This window comes from Gossypium arboreum, chromosome 11, assembly GCF_025698485.1.
Source record: "Gossypium arboreum isolate Shixiya-1 chromosome 11, ASM2569848v2, whole genome shotgun sequence".
Taxonomy (NCBI): domain Eukaryota; kingdom Viridiplantae; phylum Streptophyta; class Magnoliopsida; order Malvales; family Malvaceae; genus Gossypium; species Gossypium arboreum.
Window position 1 is genome coordinate 6,204,033 of NC_069080.1, and position 19,555 is coordinate 6,223,587.

General features: G+C 30.8%; 4 protein-coding genes and 1 non-coding gene across 5 annotated transcripts; 2 read left to right on the plus strand and 3 right to left on the minus strand.

Annotated features, from left to right (window-relative positions):
- Nucleotides 1-73, plus strand: TRNAV-UAC (transfer RNA valine (anticodon UAC)). The gene has a single exon. It is a non-coding gene; the product is annotated as a tRNA-Val (tRNA).
- A 1,988-nt stretch (nt 74-2,061) lies between these two features.
- On the plus strand, nt 2,062-5,183 carry LOC108472396 (protein WVD2-like 7). The gene is made up of 8 exons (XM_017773902.2): nt 2,062-2,529; nt 2,731-3,588; nt 3,680-3,738; nt 3,820-3,894; nt 4,164-4,239; nt 4,335-4,397; nt 4,545-4,641; nt 4,736-5,183. Exons 1-7 carry the CDS (start codon nt 2,461-2,463, stop codon nt 4,584-4,586), a joined length of 1,242 nt encoding a protein of 413 aa, XP_017629391.1. The 5' UTR covers nt 2,062-2,460; the 3' UTR covers nt 4,587-4,641; nt 4,736-5,183.
- On the minus strand, nt 4,969-5,700 carry LOC108471658 (uncharacterized). The gene has a single exon (XM_017773245.2). It carries the CDS (start codon nt 5,631-5,633, stop codon nt 5,061-5,063), a length of 573 nt encoding a protein of 190 aa, XP_017628734.1. The 5' UTR covers nt 5,634-5,700; the 3' UTR covers nt 4,969-5,060.
- Nucleotides 5,701-7,105: 1,405 nt separating this feature from the next.
- Nucleotides 7,106-9,698, minus strand: LOC108471152 (cystinosin homolog). Its single transcript, XM_017772742.2, has 8 exons — nt 9,401-9,698; nt 9,173-9,305; nt 8,784-8,873; nt 8,565-8,689; nt 8,427-8,469; nt 7,937-8,054; nt 7,800-7,849; nt 7,106-7,450 (listed from the first exon to the last, which is right to left on the minus strand). Exons 1-8 carry the CDS (start codon nt 9,517-9,519, stop codon nt 7,304-7,306), a joined length of 825 nt encoding a protein of 274 aa, XP_017628231.1. The 5' UTR covers nt 9,520-9,698; the 3' UTR covers nt 7,106-7,303.
- Nucleotides 9,699-14,627: 4,929 nt separating this feature from the next.
- On the minus strand, nt 14,628-18,862 carry LOC108472508 (SAGA-associated factor 29 homolog A-like). Its single transcript, XM_017774045.2, has 9 exons — nt 18,463-18,862; nt 17,085-17,178; nt 16,786-16,862; nt 16,109-16,218; nt 15,936-16,018; nt 15,805-15,858; nt 15,232-15,385; nt 15,070-15,083; nt 14,628-14,891 (listed from the first exon to the last, which is right to left on the minus strand). Exons 1-9 carry the CDS (start codon nt 18,578-18,580, stop codon nt 14,789-14,791), a joined length of 807 nt encoding a protein of 268 aa, XP_017629534.1. The 5' UTR covers nt 18,581-18,862; the 3' UTR covers nt 14,628-14,788.
- Between the last annotated feature and the right edge of the window lie 693 nt (nt 18,863-19,555).

Sequence of the window (19,555 nt, forward strand, 5' to 3'; positions counted from 1 at the left end):
GTTGCTGTGGTGTAGTGGTTATCACGTTAGTCTTACACACTAAAGGCCCCCAGTTCGATCCTGGGCAGCAACATCTTTATTTTGAAGAATAAATTATCAAAATAATCATTTTTGTACAGCTTAGCACAAAAGCATTCGATTGAAACCAATGACTTTGTATATAAGTTTACATATGGGGATATATTTTGTTAATTTTCCTTTTGATTACTTAACCTTAAATTAAATTGTGCTTTGGATATTTCTTAGGTTGTATTAACAGAATGCTTAAAAGGATTTGGTCCTTGGTGAGCTGTCATATTTTTATCTTCATATATTTTTGTTTGTTAGTAGTGCAATTTTGGAGCCTTGTATGGGGTGTTATTTCAATATATTTTTGTTCTGACAACTATAAGAATTTATCATGAAATTAGAGCTTTGTTCTGTGTTTTCTTTTCATCAGGATAATTGTACATGCCATAGAGTTGTTGACTGCTGAGAGTGGCCATGCAGAAATGCTTTTATATGAAGAACGTCAAATGAGGGAAAAACAGAGAGAGAAGCAGAAGAGAATGAAAAATAAAGAAAAAAAAAGTTAAAGAACATAAAAAGAAAAATTTTAAATTGCTCAAAACAAAAAAATAAAGGGACCAATTGTATAAATTAACTTAAATTTTTTGTTTGAAATGATGATTTAACGTACCATATCAGCTTACCGTTACACTATTAATGGCAATTAACAGCTCAGTGACTAAAATGTTACAATGTGATAACGTAAGCGACTAAAATATAACATTTCAAATATAAGTGACTAAAAATAACTTTAGGTAAATAAAAGTGACTACTTTGATAGTTTACCATTATTAGTATTGGTTACAACATATTTGCCTTGAAAATTTTTAGCTAATTATTAAGTATTGGTTACTCAACTCTAGAAAGTTATAAAATAGTTATTTTATTATTCGAAAGGTTTCATTTAAGTCGTCAGACTTTTAAAATTGTTGTTATATAGCCTTCTCTGTTTGCATCATTTTCACCAATCAAAAACTCTCCGCTTTTTCTTCTACAATTTGAATTTTTTTTCATGAAATAACTTTGAAAGTCATAAATTTGTAAATCAAAATCCAAACAATTTTCTTCTTCGATCTTCGACATTGACCGTCAAATTAACTTGGATTTAAGGTATATTCTTCTACTTGTCAATGGGTACTGATTCGTCGTACCGGTCATCGAATCATCATTTGGAGCTCGCTAGTCAAGCTTTTAAAGAAAAACTTAACAATTTAATTACTTAAACAAAATTTTTAAAAAATTTAATGACCAAAACATAAATTTACTAATAATTTACCTACATTAAATATAATTTACCCTTCTTATTATTGTCGTTGTTATGGGCATTTAAATAAAAGCATCTATAAAAGCCTGTATGCCATCCTTGAGAACTATAAATTTTGCCCCTTAAAATTTTACAAGGACTAATTGGGAACTATTAGATAAACCGTGGATCTCATATAATTAAAGAGCCAAATACTCTTTACCAGATATTGATGGATGTATTTTATTTTTCCCCACCTGCCTGATAGATAATGTATATCGATTCTTGATTTATAAAAGGATTTGTTTAACTACAGTGATGTGTGTAATTTAAATGATTGATTTCTTTTAACAATCGTATCATAAAGAAAGATAATATATTTTAGTGTATTCAAATTTACGTCTTCCTACATTAATAATAATGTTCATACCCGTATCTAAAACTATGTTAAAAAATCCGAATAACATAAATTATTATTTTGATGGTGCATGTTTCCTAGAATTAGATGGGTAGATGGAAATAAAACTTGCAAGAATTCCTAAGAATCCAAACGCCACTGATGTTCTAACTTCTGGTTGTTCAACATGCCACATCCATGAAAAATTCACCCACTCCCTCTCTCATGTTCCCATATATCCTAAAAAGTAAAAGCCCATGATTCATTTTTTTAAGGAAATTAAAAAATTATAATTAAATCCGATAATTTGTACTAATAAAATATTAAATGGGGTGATAACACTTTTTATCTCCTTACTTAAAAAACAAAAGAAAACCAAATTGAGACCAAAGCTGAAACTTGGGAACATGTTAGTGGATTATGTCCAAATTCAAACTGACTAATCATTTGGGCTCTAAAAATTAAAAAAATCCCCATGATAAATGGACGTTGTAAACAAGTGACCCCACAGCCTCCTGCATGAAAAAGGTTGCTAGCACTTGCTGATGGATGGCTAGGCAGCTTTGGAGCTAAGACATGGAAGAAAGTTGACCCCACTTTGAAACACAATCCAAAAACATTGTTCTCCATTTCTCTCTCTATTATCTCCTTATGATCCTAGCTTTATTCATTTGAATTTCAAATCCATTTTTTTTCTTTTTTTTGAGAAAGAACACACAGAATAATATATATTGCAGAAAATTTGAGTTTTGGAAAAAATTTGCCAACAGACATGGGAGACTCAGCTTGTCTCATGCAACCATTTTCTTACACTGCAGGCATTCCCAATGAATCCAAGGAGGTCAGTTGAGGTTCCTCCTTCTATTGGTCCTACTTCAAATAATGAATTCATTCAAACACACCATATGGATGGTATTAATTAATATAATCATGGTTTGAACTCGCTTTTGTTATGGAACTTTTGAGTTTCTAAAAATGGGTATAATTTTAGACTATTGAAAGTTTTGAGTTTGAAACTTGTAGAAATGCGAAAACTATGCAGGGCAACCCAGTTGCTGTTCTTGGACAGTCAATATCTTTTGGGAGATTTATGTCAGATCAGTCCTTAGCTTGGGAGAAATGGTCAACTTTTTCTCACAAAAAATATGTAGAAGAGGCTCAGAGATATGCTAGACCCGGTTCAGTTGCTCAAAAGAAAGCTTTCTTTGAAGCTCATTACAAGACCCTTGCAGCTAGGAAAGCACTGCTTGAGCAAGCCAAAGCTAATGAAGGTATGGTTCAGGATATTGGAACTGAAGTCTCAGAGATAATGAACTTAAGCTCTCAAATGGCAGCCCTTGGCCATGAAGAAACTGGCTCCATTTATGATGGTAAAGAGAATAATAACTCGGATTTTGTCGAGTTTGAGAGCAGCATAGTGGAAGGAGGTGACTCAGTTGGTGAACACAATGTTCTTTTGGAAATTAATTTGAAGAATGAAGCTGAAATTAAAGATTTGGAGCTTAGTGAAGCAACCCATGTGGAGAATCTCGAGAAGAAGGTTAACCAGTCGAGAAAGCTTGAGGAAGTAATGGAATTGGAGCTCAGTGAAGAAACCCAGATAGGGAAACCTCTACTTAAGATGTCGAGTTATGGAAGAAGAACCAAAGTGCCATCTTCACCTGCTATTCGTCCCAACAAAGGGAATAATGTCACTCCAATGTCCAACAAGTCTGCAATGGAGATTTCTGATAGAAAGAGATCAACTCCAAAATCAAGTCATAAGTTTATCAACTCCACCCCTGCAAAAGAAATCAGTAGATTAACTTCCACCATTATTAGAAAGATAGGTGGTTCAAGAATTGCTTCCAATTCTAAACCATCTAAAGAATTCCCCACGCCTTTAAGGACTTCAAACATGGTATCATTTTTTCTCTGCAACTTTGTCATTGTGTTATTCTAGTTCTTGCCATGGATGATAAGTTGGGTTTTTTTTTTTCTATGTTCTGCAGGCCTCTACAAGTGGAAGACCAAAGCAGTCCTTAGCCACTCCATGGTTGGAAAATAGAAGGTATCAGACATATATATGACTAAGAAAAATGCTAGTTAAATTGAAACTACTAAGAAATGTTTCCACATGTATGCATTACAGTGCTAGAATGCCCTTTAATTCCTCAGCCAGTGTGAGCAAAACATCTCGTGGAAAATGGAACCTTCTTCCAACAGAGTAAGGAACTTCCTTTTATTTAATGTTTCACTACTGTGAACCAGAAAAGAAGTAAAAATTTTTCATAGTGATCAAGAATATCGTAAGAAACTATGTTTTTATGAATTTTTTGAAGTATTAGAATGGCACGTCCATGTCGGATGCAAATCCAGATATAGGGATGACCATTGATAAACTAGAAAATTTTGAACATGCCCTTGTCAGTTACATATCTTACCCGACACTTGCATCCGAATAACATATGTAAGTGTTAACAATGGTGCCTGCAGGAAAAAATCCAAGTACCCTGCTATATTTGCACCTTTCAGTTTGAGAACTGAAGAGAGAGCTGCAAGAAGAAAACAGGCATGGCTCTCAATACAACCACCAGTTTAACCTTTGTGTTGTTACCATATGTATGTATTCACTCACTCAAATTTACTTCATATTTCCCTTTTCAGAGGCTTGAAGAGAAATTCAATGCAAGTCAAGAACAAAAAGTAGAGCAGCAAACGACACTCAAGGTAACCTGTGTGCTTAAATCCTGAACGGAGCATCATTTGTTCTATCTTTCATAGGATCAAAAATCAAAACCACCTTGTCCTGTTCTATAGAGCTAATTAAACAGGGGGTTCTGTATTATATTTTTCTCTCTATATAAACATTTGCAGAAAAAAGCTGAAACAGAACTGAAGAAACTACGTCAAGGCTAGACCAATTCCAGATTTTTATAAAGAAAGAAGAACAATTAAAGATGAAATGCAAAAGGTATACAAATCTAGTTTTATCTCTGATGATACTAAAAATACACTTACACTTGAATTCGAGTATATTATATAGTTTCTCGTCTTCATCTTCATAGGTTCCATTGACGCGACCAGAATCAGCTGGCGTAGGAAGAAAATCCACTCCCAGGAAAGCAAATAATCATTTCCACATCAAAAGTCTTCAGTTAAGAAGCAAATTTCAGTTGCAATGGCTGCTAATCACATTTGATAAGATTAAACACAAGTTTGGATGCCTAAAATTGGATGGAAATAGAAGGCTGTCCGGAAATTCCCTTTTAATTCTTTTTAATTCATGTTTGTATGCACCTTTTGTTTGGGTATTTAATAGAGCATTGTTTTATTTAGAAAAAAGGCTAAATACAAACAAAAGGCAATACATGGAAAGATTGAGTCTGCCAATCACAGTTCTCTCAATAAACACCACCCTTCATCTTCCTCAATGTCTAGCATGAAATCCACATCACAATAACTCGTATCGTCGTCGTCGTCGTCATCGTTCTGCTTGTCATGCAGAGACCAAAACTTAGCCAGAAAATCATCATTGTCGTCGTTATCGTTAAGAACGCATGTACCAACATCCTCATAGACATAATCATGATCATTGACATGATTACCAATCTCATCATCATCATCATCATCATTAAAACTATACAAATATTCCAAAACTCCAGTGGCAGAAAACCCGGAAAATTTGAAACCGGCCAAATTACATGTCCTAAACTTTTGAGTACCCTTTGACTTGTCCTTGGACTTACTTACCGGATTCAAATGACACTCAACACAATGTAACCTCCCACATTTTCCACTAAACTTGGAATGGTTGCTGGCCTTTGGTGTCACCGTGGAAAACGATCCAGAAACCGGGAGGGAATCGAGTGTCTGTACACTTCGGGTTTTGGGTTTCGGGTTCCAAGGAGATAGGTGGACTGGATAAGTCCGAACCACGCCTTGTTGGGGAGCCTCCCTCTTCATTAGAGGGCCTGAGAAATGAATGATGAGTGTGATAAATGAAGTTGGTTATCTTACTGATTATCAATTTATTTATAGAAAAGAGAAGTGGGTCCGTGTCCATATATGCTTGGGAAGCAAGGAGTTTTTTTTGTTTTGTCTGGTCATGATTCTTGTTAGCCAAGGAGTTCATTTGCTTGGTACCAACGAAAACATGTCAATGACTTTTCCCTGCTTTAGCTGTTGAGTGTTGACCAGCTAGAAATCTTATCCTTTATCTAGGGTTGAGCAAAACTTATTTAATTTTTTCTAATAACGTAATTTAGTTTTCCGACTTTAAGTGACTTGAATTTATAAAAAAATACAAAACAATTAAAATAATCTTTAAAATATTTATAAAGAATTTTTAAATTTTTAAATATATATTTAAAAATTAAAAATTATTAAAAGTTACTAAAATCATTTTAAAAATGCTAAATTATAATTTTTTAAATTATAAAATGATAATCTTGAGACCATAAATTTTTATTTTGTTTTCAAATATACATGGTATCTATGTAATTATGTTTTTTAATTTGGAATTTAATTATATTGTCAACAAGATTTATGACCGTTTTAATCTTTTTATTTTATTTGAAACAAATTTATTTGACTTAACTTGAATTCACTCTGACTTTATTTGGAAAAAGAAATTCAACCATTCACCTGACTAACTTAAAATATTTTCTTATGATTCGATTAAATGCTCACTTCTACTTTTTTTGTGATCACCGAAAAAATCAAAATCAATTTAAATTATAATGTTTGGTTTAATTTTCAACCTTAAAAATCATAACTAATTGAACTTATTAAAATTTTATTTTTATAATATAAAAAATATTTTTGCCTAAATTAACAAAACAACTGAAAAGAAAACTATATAAAAATATAATTCAAACTTTTTAAAAAATTATGAAATTGAATCCATAATGAAATTTAAGATTCGGTTATTTAGGATATTCAATTGGGTATTTAAAAATTTAGAATCACATGCACCCAACAAAATTGAATTATTATTATACCTTGTGAAAATTAAATTAAGTAAAAATATTAAGAGTCAAATTACATTGTCTTTTCTACTCAAAATTAGTAAATTAATTTTTATATATTAGATTTAAAAGTAAATAGATCTTTTAAATTAAAATTTTCATCCATTTGTATTGTTAAAACTAACGTGGTTGATGAAATAATCGAGATAGTGACATGTGACGTATCATATATACCTAATGCTAATATACTGAAACTAATTTTTAAAAGCAAAATTGAATAAAAATTTTAATTTTTTTATTTAAATAGTAAAAATAAAATACAATTTGAATCCTAATACAGGTGCTGCATTTACTTTCCAATTTTGTTACCATACATCATCAGCAGTGTGCCCATATTCAGCTTCTAGTAGTGTATATCTATATCAACAAACTTCCCAATTCGATCACAATCAAAGTTAGACAGCAAAGTTAATAAAGTACAGATGTTCTGCAAACTTGCATAATTTGTTTGTTTCACAACGAATTCAGATGTATGGTCTTCTTTCTATATACAACAGGGAAGAAAAACTAATAAAAAAGATTATGACTTTTACATATTATGACATTGTAATTGTTTTTCCTGCATATAGAATTACATTGTTTACTACTATGTGAGTTGCCAAGGCTTTACACATTTTCCGAGGCGGTTTCATCGAAAGACTTGACAAGTGGCTCCTTGCCCTCTCGTTCGAGTTTAGAACGAAAGGTTGCTTTCTTAGCAGGATACAACAAATAATGTTGACACATGAAAATAATGTCGAAGAATATGGATACCTGAAAAAGAGTTACACCACAGTTAATCATGACAAAGAACATACAAGAATTACATAATCTGATTTAAAATGCAGTGACATTGACAAAAATTTGAAGCAATAAATCCAATTTGCAAGCTAAGTTCAACTTTTTACTTCTTGCTTGCTGGATTCCGCTTGGGTCATTACATGCAAGACTTCCGTATGCATTTTTCAAGGAATACTCGTTAAAAACCGGGGAGAATTTACGCTAAGGAAAATGGCAGATCCTCTTTATCGCATATAAACCGGCAAAAGATCACCGAGCACCAAGACAGTAGCATTGATGGAGTAAATAATGAAAGCAAATAAGGTGGGAGAATATCACATACCAAAGAAAGCAATGTTTTCCCTATATTTCCATAAAAGTTCACCCAAGAATCTGAAAAAGAAATTAATCTCACAATTAATATTATTATATGAAGCATAATGTTGGACCATGAGATTGATCGGTGAAGAAGAACCATACTTTGATCTATAGACTGTACAGCCATCTGTGCGTAATTTGCCAATCCTCCAACAAAATCAAGCAAAATGTTTCCGATGCTGAACCCATCTGTACTCTTTCGTGCAAAGTTCATGACTGCCTGGAATTCAGTGATATAAAACTTTGTAAGCATAAAAATCAAGCAACTTCCTATATTAGAAGTGCAGCCAAGGACACTATGCAACCATGTTGGTTTTTAGAAGAGACTAGTTAAATAATGGGCACCGACATCGTGCCCTTATGTGATTTGAGGAAACCAAGAAGCTTTTCTTTTTCAAAATCATTCTTATTCTTTCTTTCTTTCCTCATTTTCCTCCATAAGATCTGAAATTTAACTGCTCGAGGAAAAGTACTACCTTTTGTGCTAATAGACGTTTTCCATAATTGAGCCAATAATGCATCATCAATCAGCTTCATCAACACGAAAATCTAATAAATGATTCGAAACATATCAAACAGGATGATATCTAACCTGGGGAATATATTTGATCACAGTCATGAAAACTTGTATCGAGCTGCAACAAAATTTAAACAGTTGTTTACATTGGAGCTACCATGTCGTTTACTTTCAGTTTCTCACATGCATAAAAAGGGTTAAAAACCAACTTACTTAAAGATGGAGATTAACCAAAGCCATGATTGGCTAGGCAATGCTATGAAGAAACAAATGGCGGCGATTAACCACACAGCAATGACGATTCCCACAGAAATCTTAGATACCTTTTGCGTCCCACGCTGCATAAAACCGAACCAATGAAACATTGGTATTCAACTTACAAAGCCTAGGATAAGTACTTACCCAAGCAACAAAGAAACTAGTGAAACTTACATCAAAAATCACAATTTGAAACAAAGTAATAGCCGTCAACAAAACAGCATGTATTGAGAACGCGACATCATTAGCAGCTACTGGGATCATCTGCCTCAAGCACAAAGTCAATAAACCAAAAAAGAAATGAATAAATATATGAAATCCATATAATTTCAGTGAAAAAAATTCATAAATCCCCATTAACAAGAGGCATTAATTCATGATAATTTCTTGGGTTTTGGTGACACTAAGCTAAAATCCCAAACTTATACAAATGAACTACCAGAAATGAAGTTTGTTTTCAATTGTTTTACTAGTTTGCTCTACAAGTACAACTAATTCACCAAATAAAACATAACAAAATAAGGAGGGGGGGGGAGAGGAAAAGGGAATAATTGGAAAGAAACCTCTCCAGAGCCATATTTCTCAAAGTATTGCCTCTGAATAACAGGGCTGAAGTAGAGGCAAACGTTGTAGATCATATAAGAGGAGTGTTTTGTCAAATTCAGCAGCACGAAATCAAAGTTCAACCCAACAACGCTGTGATTTGGAACAAACAAAAGCAAAAACTTGGAGGATCAGGGAAAAGAATTTGAAACTGTAAAATTGGGATTTCAAGGAATTATAATGAGTACCTTTTTCTTCGAAAATTTAAGATGACTTGAGGGTAGAAACTAATGGACCACGAAAAAAAGGCTAGCCAACCAAAAGTTTCGTACGTGATTTCCAGTGGAATTGAATTCCAAGAAGCCATTTTTTTTTTTTCTGATTTTCCCGGTTGGATTGGAGAAAATCAGAGATGGAAATTTTAAAAACCCAAAGAAGTTATGTTTTTTCTGTATCAGGTCCTTCTTTTGGGATATATTCGTTCTTTGCGTTCTCCACCTCTATAATCGAAGTGTTCGATTCTATTTTCTCTCTCCTTTTTTTTTAACACCGATTCTTTTTCTATAATATAAAAATAAATATTTTGTCAATAATTTTAAAATATTATGCATTGAAAATATATGTGTTATTTTATACATTAGAGGCCATTTTTACGGTCAACAGGTCGAAAAATATTCATTTTATTTTATTTTTGAAATAGAATTTAAAGATTTATTTTTTAATCAGGTTGTAAAACTACATGAAATCAAATAATTGTGACTTTAAAAATAAATAAAATTTTAATAACTAAAATTTAAATGTAATTTTTTTATATTTTTCATGTCGGTCCATATTCAAGATTTATAATTACCTCTCTCAATATTATCATCTTCAATATTTAAACTTAATCCTCCTGTACAATTGTTTTACCATTATACACAATTATTACACGCAACTATTTATTTAATAAATTTAAATATAAAATTTCTCCTCTTATTATTAAGTCATTCTCACTTAAATATTTAAAGTATTTTAATAAAATTAAACTATTATTTTTCTATTTTACTCAAAGCACATATCAACCAATAAAAAGTTAATGCATGGAACGATTTTTAAAGGGACACATCGAACAATTTTTATTAAAAGTGATTTACTTTAGTATTTGTATTTATAATATAATAATGCATTTAATAGTTATTTGTAAGGGTGTTAATATTTTGGTTAAATTTGAATTAATTGATCTAATTTAATTAATCGGTCAGTTAAGCGATCTAATTCGATTAGAGGTCAGTTAATAATTTTTAAAATTTAGTTATCGTTAGTTCGGTTTGAAATTAAATAACTAACCGAACTTAATAATTAATAATACAAATTATATATAGTTTTAATTTAGATAATTCGGTCAATTAAACATTATCAATTTATTTTTATATATTTTATACTTGTTTAAAAAAATAAATATATAAATTTCAAGTAATTCGATTAACTAACCGAATTAACGAAATATTTTGATTCAATTAATTTTAAAAATTAGATTAAGTTAACTGTTAAAAATTAAATAATTCAGTTAATGCAGTTAATATTTAATATAGATATGTTTATTTAAGATTTTTAATACTTTTAATGCTATTTTACTATTTAAAATAATTCAAATTTTATTTACCTAGATCAAATAAAACACAAATATGTAATTAAAAAGAATTTATTATATCCTTTGAAATTTCCTATGCGGTAAAAGCAAACAAAATGGAAAAAAAAAAAAAAACACTCGCCAAAGTCTTGTTATTATTATTATTCAAGACTGTTCACACATTCTATGCCGCGGCTATTCGCAAGCAAAATACATTTTAATCATATATATATATATAAAGCGCAGATCCACCGGCCATGCATGTAGCGTGTTAAACCTTAGAAGTAAAAGAGTCCGAGTCCGGCAACAACGGTAACAGCACCAACGAAGCTGGAGGCTTTGAGAGAAACGGCACTAGATGGTGATGGAGCGAGAGCACCGCCGTTTGGTGTAGGAGGGGAACTGCTAGTGCCAATGGAGGAGGAGGGAGATGAGGCGGGAGATGTTGAAGGCGATGAAGAAGAAGAGGTCTTGGGCACATCCGCCGCATAAGCCCCAACAACGGCAATGAGAACAAGGGCGACGACGAGCATAACTTGGCGAGCCATCTTTATTTGCTGGGTTAAATTTTAAAAATAAAAGAAATATAAGTAAATGTTTTTAATGTGATTCAAGGGAAATGCAGTAATATATTCTCTAATGTAAATAGAGAAACACTGCAAAACGGTTGAATGCTTTGAAAAGAAGGCAGAGGCTGAGGGTTTATATAGGGAATGCGAATGTCATCGTGGCTTCTATTTTGGTAAATCAACCATTTGGTCTACCGATTTTCGTGGGGTTTTTATTTATTTATTTAAATTAGTTGATAAATAAGGGAGTAGTTATATATTTTTCCATATTTTTAGATTAATTGGGTGTTAGTGTTCTATATTTTTACGGCTCTAAATTTGAAAAATATATTTTATGAGTAAATATATATATTTTTGAGCTACGTGAGTAAATATATTAAAACTATTTTATGTTAATATTTATAATATTGTATAATTAAATATAAATATAAATATAAATATAAATGTGTTGATTGAATCTTAACTCGATTGATATGATGTCAATGTAGGAAGACGTGACATTGAGTGCATTGAAGCGCATTATCCTCTTAAGTTTGTGAAGGAAAAAGACTATAAATAGTTTTAGATATTGTGTAAAAAATATGAGTTAATTATAAAAATATTAATTTAAAATTTAATTATAAGTAATTGGAATCTATATTTAAATTATGCTATTAGTCCCTATATTTAGTAAAAGTTATGGTTTTGATCCTTATACTTTTATTTGGTTATTTTTATCCTTATACTTTTAAATTTTAAAATTTTAGTCATCACCAAACAATAATTGTTAAATTCATTAAGTAAAGTTCTGCTATTTTCAAAATTTGATTAAATCAAATATATTATCATATGTTTAATGCTAATGACTTATTATTTTCACACATTATTTGCTAAAAATCCAATTAATAGATTACCGACTATCATTTGTGTTAAGACTGAAATTTTAAAATCTGAAAATTATAGAGACATAGAATGATCCAATTGGAGAAAAATCTAAATCTACAACAGTACACATCCTATTAGACTAGTAATTAAGTTTAATCTAACAAATTTAACAATTCAAAAATACATAAACTAAAATTAAATAAATAAAAGTACATAAATTAAATCTACAATTTTTGTAAAATATATAAACTAATAGCAAAATTTAACCTGTAAACAAAACAAAAGAATTTGTCACTGAAACTTGGAAAGTTATATTCTATAGTTAAATATTAAATTTATAAAAACAATTTGTTATTTGAAATTATAAATTATATTATACACTATTTAAGAGCATCATCGATATATTACACTCGTTCTTTTATAAAATAATATCATATTTAAATATATATTTTTATATTTATATATATTATTTACTTTCTTTTATGTGAGTATAGCATCATAATTCTTAATATCTGTTTTTGATGTCATGCTTAAAATTAGGCATAATATCTCTCCAATCCTTAAATAAAATAGATATTACGCTTCAACTCACTTGAACCTACGTCTTTTTACATTAGCAACCTTAATGATGTCAATTGAAGTAAAACTCAATCGCTTGATATCTACATATTTAAATATATCTCATTCAATATAATATCTTTCAAATGGAAAAGTATTTTCACTAAAACGAAAACCAATTTGATAGTAATATTTTCAGAAGGTAAAAATTATTAGAGTGTGTTGGGATTTCTTAAAAATAAAAGAAAGTTAAGTAAATGAAAGGAAATGATAAAACAAATGTGATTAAGCAAAAAGGAATTGGGAATCTCTTGTTTTCTTTTATTTTTAATACCTCAATTTGATGGAAAGAAACATAAAACAAATTAGATGATGTAAAAATTAATTTTGTTCTTTAAAGATTTTATTATTAACAATTTATTTTAATTTTGCAAAAAAAAATTAAAAGAACTCTTTTATCGTATCAAATGTATTTAATATTTTTTTATAGTTAGGCATATATTTATTAAATTTGTATTTAAAAATTAACAATCTCGTCATTAATTTTTATCTTTTATGAAGAATATTGGTATTTTCTATAATATTTAATGTAATTTAATTTTGTTATTAATTATTTATATAAAGAAAATTTTCAAAAAATTTATATATTTCATTTCCTTTCCACAATATACCCAAACAAAAGATGTTAAAGAGTTGTTTTCCGTTGTAAATTTTAACTATCCGAATAAGAAATATATACTTTCCGTTTTTTAACATTTCCGTATTAGTAAATTTTATGTTTTAGCCACTCAACTTTAAAAATTTACTAAATTGTTATTGAATTATTTAAAAGTTTTTATTTAAATAATTGAAATGTTAAAATCATCGTCGTATGATCTTTTTTGTTCACACCATTTACAACAATTGAAAACTCTCACTTCCCTTCTCTTCTATAGTTTAGTTTTTTTTTCTTTTTACGAAACAACTTTGAACATTATGAACTTACGAACTAAATTCAAACAGATTTCTTCTCTGATCTCCGACACTGATCCTCATATCGACTTAGATCTAAGGTATGTTCTATTCGTCAATGGATACTAATCCACCATACCAATTGTCAAATTATCGCTTAGCGCTTATTAACCAAACTTAAAAAAGGAAAGAAAAAAACTTAATAACTCAATGACCTAAATAAAACCTTCAAATAATTTAATAATTTAAATGAAAATTTTAAATAATTCAATGATCATTTTGTAACCTTTTAAATAAATTGACTAAAATATAAACTTATTAATAATTTAATGACTTAAATGTTATTTATTCTAATTATATTTATCCAAATATAATGTTAGCTTTCCTTACCTTAAAAAAAAACTATCCAACCGAGGAAAAAGGATATTCTTTTCCTTGATTTTCTTTTGTAACATGGGGTTAGTTTTATCCAATTTTTATAACAAAAATAAAAACCAAAAATAAAATTATCAATTAAATTAAAACCTTATGGGATCTAATGCTATGACAGAAACGGACCATAATGAGAATTGAGACCTTTTCACCATAAGCTTTTAGAAATTCCCATTACTCTTAAAATGTTAATTTTAATTAAATCTCTTTTGAAAAATTTATCAAAATTAAAAAGTTTAAAATTTATTATTAAATCCTCCAAAAAATATTAAATTAATATCCATCCGCCACTAATGTACTGTGTTAAACCAAATCAAGCTTAAACTAATTCAATCGGTAAAAAACCGATATACAACAGGAAAAGAAGCCGAAAATCCTTTTTATTTATTTTTTATTTTTTTCCAAAAACATTTATATTTGTTTAACAAAAAATAATTTTTTAGAAGATTTAAAATTCATCTCACAGTGCTTCGATTTGGAGAACGGCAGCCATTTACAAATAATCAAGAACTGAATTAACAATCACTGATAGATATAACAGTGACAATCTTTCATTTACTAATCCAATATGACGTGAAAAATCAGGATTTAAATTCACAGGTTTAAACGCCAGCTATATAGCTCTAAATTATACACATTTTTATACAAAAATCTCATTGCCGATGTCCTTCCGGCAATTGAACCACCTTGTGAAACGGTACCGTCCGCTGAGGCAAAGCTCCATCTTCCTCGTCATCATCGAATTCCAGTAAATACCTAGACAAATAACCCATATTTAATTAACTAATAATAACAATAACAAACAGTCCGAAATGAAAAGTTCATGCTCGGATACGTGGAGAAGATCGATAAAACGAGGAAGAACATTATTAGGCGGACAACAAGTGACCTATTTATCTGCTACATTAGGGCAAGAATTGAGGATGTCACTTACTCATCTGATTTCCTCTGGAAAGACAGAAATGGTTGACAGCCCCCCATCGGTACACACAAGAAATTTGTGGTCAGTTCAATATATAAAAAGTAAAATAAAAACCGGAGCAAATGACCCAGAATCAATTTTCGGGCACTGATGAGTGATGCATGGAATCATCACCTTTCGAGGAGTGCTGATGACAGTTGCCTTATACAGTGCGGTTGTTCCAGGATAAACGGCCAAAACTTGTCTCCCGGCAGGGAATTCTGGAGTACTAGCCGGGTCGTTCCGCTTCGGGAATGGTATAATGCAAGATGCAGGCAGCTTGTACTTCCTGAAGTTGCAATAACAAAAACCGAATATTATTTGTACTTTTTCAAGTGTTCTTGAAATCTATGCTGCTCTGACTTCTCATTTTTAATCATTTTTCTTTAAGTAACTATGTCCAACACCCGTATCCGACACATCCAAATATAGGTAATATAACTCAAAATTACAGTTATAGCATGCTGTCATCACAAATAATTGAGCCACCATTTCTTATGTTTTAAGATATAAAAAGGTCGAAAAAATGAACTCTAGTAGTATACAAGTAAATTCCTAACTGATTTCCAATTCCAGTCTTAATTTACAGAAACAATAAAACATGATAGAGCCCCTTCTTACCAGTGAGTAACAAACTCGAACAAGCATAATATAGAAAACTATTTTTATGCAACTTAACTTAAAAAGAACTAAAGCATAAAAGCGTACTTTTGGCCACTGCCCTCTTCCTCATCACCCGGCTCCTCGTCGAGTACTTCAAATCTGCGAATGGGAAATGAAACCTTAACCAAGAACAAAGAAGACTCCAAATGGAAACATCTTACAGGAACCATACTTACTCTTTTGTTTTCTCATCAAAATTTATCACTTTTACGACAAACCACTCATCCTTCTCAGCATCCGAGGTGACTCTTGCAGCCACCTGAGTATATGAACGCAATAAATTAGGTCTAAGAACAAATATCAATACAAATCTGGTTTTTTATGTTTGCTACATCGTCTAAAAACTTACCTGCTCATCTTTGAGACTAACAAATGCCTCGATATGACTCCGCATTGAAGGAGAAAGGCGAGAAATATCCGAATCAGACTTCATTCTTTTCCTTTTCTGATCATTACCATCTGCAGTTTGTTTAATGTCAGCCACATAAATAGGGAAGTTCCGATGCTCTTATGCTAATATCCAAAATCCACAAAAAGAAATGAGTTTTCCTTTTTGGCATATCTCATATATTCAATGTTCGAGTTTTGGAAGAATACAAAGAACATAAACACTTAATAATTTCAACTACACGAAATAATTCGGGACCTGTAGTCATATCACTTCAAGAACCTTCATGCCATCAACCAAGCAAATGTATGTTTCATTAAACAACTCACCTATTGTACTTTCCGATAGGACAAAGAAATGACATAACATGGAGAAAATCAAATCATACAAGATTACAGCATTATCTTAACATATTTTTCATTATTATATAACCACGGTTAAAGGGTAAGTCAAGTGCTTGGTTGCCTTTTCTTTTTTCGCGATAAAAAGCGAAATGTAAAAGAAAAAAGGTGTGAATATCTAAAAAGCAAAGCACCAATCAAACCAAGCTTAAATGTTGTCATGCAAAGGGAGAAATGAATATAGAGGTTAAAGCAATCAAAATGTCTCATATAGACATATTTGGCAGCAGCACGTACCCATCTTTCTTCGTTGTTGTCCCGGAGGTCCAGATGGCAAGAAAGTATCAAGTTGACTTAGTAACAAGTTCGAAATCCTGTATCAATGCCATAACAACGGGTTTGTCAAAAACAACAGAAATGGTACTGGAAAACATAAAAGGCTAGACAGAAAGTTCGTTGCTACACTGGCCCCAAATACCAATAGAGAAAGAATTGTGAATTTGCAGTAGCCCGGGTTTACTAGAAAATGTGGAGGGAGAAAGAGAGAGAAGGAAAAAGCAAATTGTACAAGACTTCCTTGGAGATAATGAGCATACGTTACTTCTCTTTCCGAAAGATCTCTAGCTTGAATATATAAACTTTTCAGCCTCGATAATGAATTATCGCCGGGTTTCTCAACTACCTCAGGAGCTGCATATACATAGAAGTTCTAGATTAGTTATAAACGGTCACTATCAGTAATAGTTAAACAAGAATAAGGCCAAAGAAGGTTAAAGAAGAAGAAGGAAAGCGATTCTCGAATCTTAAACAATACAATTTAATCATTTATGTCCTATACTTTAAGCAAATTTTCTCTCCATTAAAGGTGTAGTAGATCACTTCATGCAAGACTACAAATCAAAAAGCAATTATATAAAGTATTTGCAGAAATCTCTAAGCTTCAAATCTGGAACTTTTTCATGCGGTGGGTTGGGATCAAGGATGCACAAAACGAAACCACAAACTTGACAATGCCTCTTGTAATTTCTGTTATGACTTTTAAATGATAATAAGTAATGGATCTTGAAATTCCTGCTATGCTTCTTCTATACTCCTGATTAGGCCATCCGCATCCAAAAAACTGCTGATCGAACTTAAACCATATCAAATTGACTACAACATATTTAGTGGTCCAATCCATAAGTTAGTTGTTAATTTGTAGAATATTCTGATTTCTGATATCTTTTGTGCAAACAATCTCAAAGTTACATTATGAATGATGTGATAATAATGAAATTCTGAACTAAAACAACTCAACGAATAATCATGAGGCTCACTAATTAAAAGGTAAATCATACATGAAGATTTGACCATTAATCGCATGCAAATTTGACCACTCTCTACTACATAACGAATAATGCCGAAAAACAACACAACTTTGATTCTCCATGAAAATTAAGCCCCATGAGCAGCCATGTTAGCTGAATATCATATTTTGTTATCCTAGAAGCAAATCCTTAACACCAAAGTTACATGACACAGATAACCACACTTAGCATTAAACCTCAATTTAGATCATAAAAACCTAGTAAACTACTTCACCATAAAACAAATGCAGCTAACTTTTAAAGCAAAAGTCAATAGTCAAACTGTCCTATCTTTTGTTATTAAGATTATCTCTAATTTCCTTTTCTCCTAAAAACGAATATATATATATATATATATATTCATGGATTAAGCGATCAGCAATAATGTGCAAAAATGTTAGCTTATTTATCCAATAAAATCCATTATCAACAAAATTTAAGATCTTTTAAACCAAACCCACCTCCAAAATCAATCTTTTGAATGACACAATAAATACCTAGAGAACCAAAACAATTATATATGTAATAATAATCTAAAACAAAATCCATTAATAATAGGGACCAAATGAAACAACCCAGATCATGAAATTTGAAGCTAAACAAATAAAATAGGGTTGAGAAATTTTACTAGCTTGAAGCTTCTTGTGAAGCTTGTTGATTTCGACAAGCACCTCTTCTTGTTCTTTCCTTAACCGATCGAGTTCCCTCGAGTTTTCCAAGATTGAAGCAATGTCCGGAGACGACATCGTTTCCTGTTTCCTCTCTTCGTCGGAAATACAATGTTGCCGGTTTTGCCAGATTACTTTCAAGTTCGAAGCTTGGATTTTTTTTTTCTTTAATGAATCAAATCCTTAATTTGATCAAAAAGTAACTAAAATTTTTTTTCAAATGAAGTTTGAATAAAATATTTATAACTCAATAATAATTGATATAATAGAAAAATAAACGGTGATAGGGGGCTTCTTTTACCTCAGGAAAAAGGAAATAATAATAATATCAAACGTGTAATTTTTAAAAAAATAGAAGTTAATGGTGGATAAAATTTTGACCTTTTTGTACTTTTCGTTATGGTCATGCCCTAATTATTGACACGTGGGAGAAAATATAAATGGTTTTTTAAGTCTAGATTTCCATCTTTGCCACTTGTTAGATTCAAATGCCAATACTAAATAAATAAATAAAAGATTCAAATACCATTCTTCTCTGGTTTTTTCTGGCCTCGCTTGAATTGAAGTTTGGGCAAAATGGGAAAAGAATCTTTTGGTCCAAAAATAAAATGGAAATGTGTTATAAATAAGGGCGTAAAAGGAACATAATACCTCAAAATTTCCTGTCATGGTTGAATTGAGTAATTTAGTGAATTTAATTTAATTATTGTGATACTTAATTTAAATAGCTTAAAATTTTAATTAGATATATTATTTTGATTAATATTGAGAGGACCTCAATTTTATTTTAAAATAATTTTTTAAAATGTGATTTATAAAAATTAATAGACTTTTCAACCATGACTAGTATTATGCTTGAGATTTTTGTTCTCGATTTTATGGTCGAATTTTATATCTCAATCCCTTGAAGAGCAGAATATTTCACTCACCTAAGGAATGTAAGTATTTGCTCTTGATGGTAATTCAATCCATGCTTTGTAAATAAAGTGGGTACCACCAAATAGAAGCAAGGGATAAAACTCTAGCATGGATACAATAAGCTATTGTTGTAAT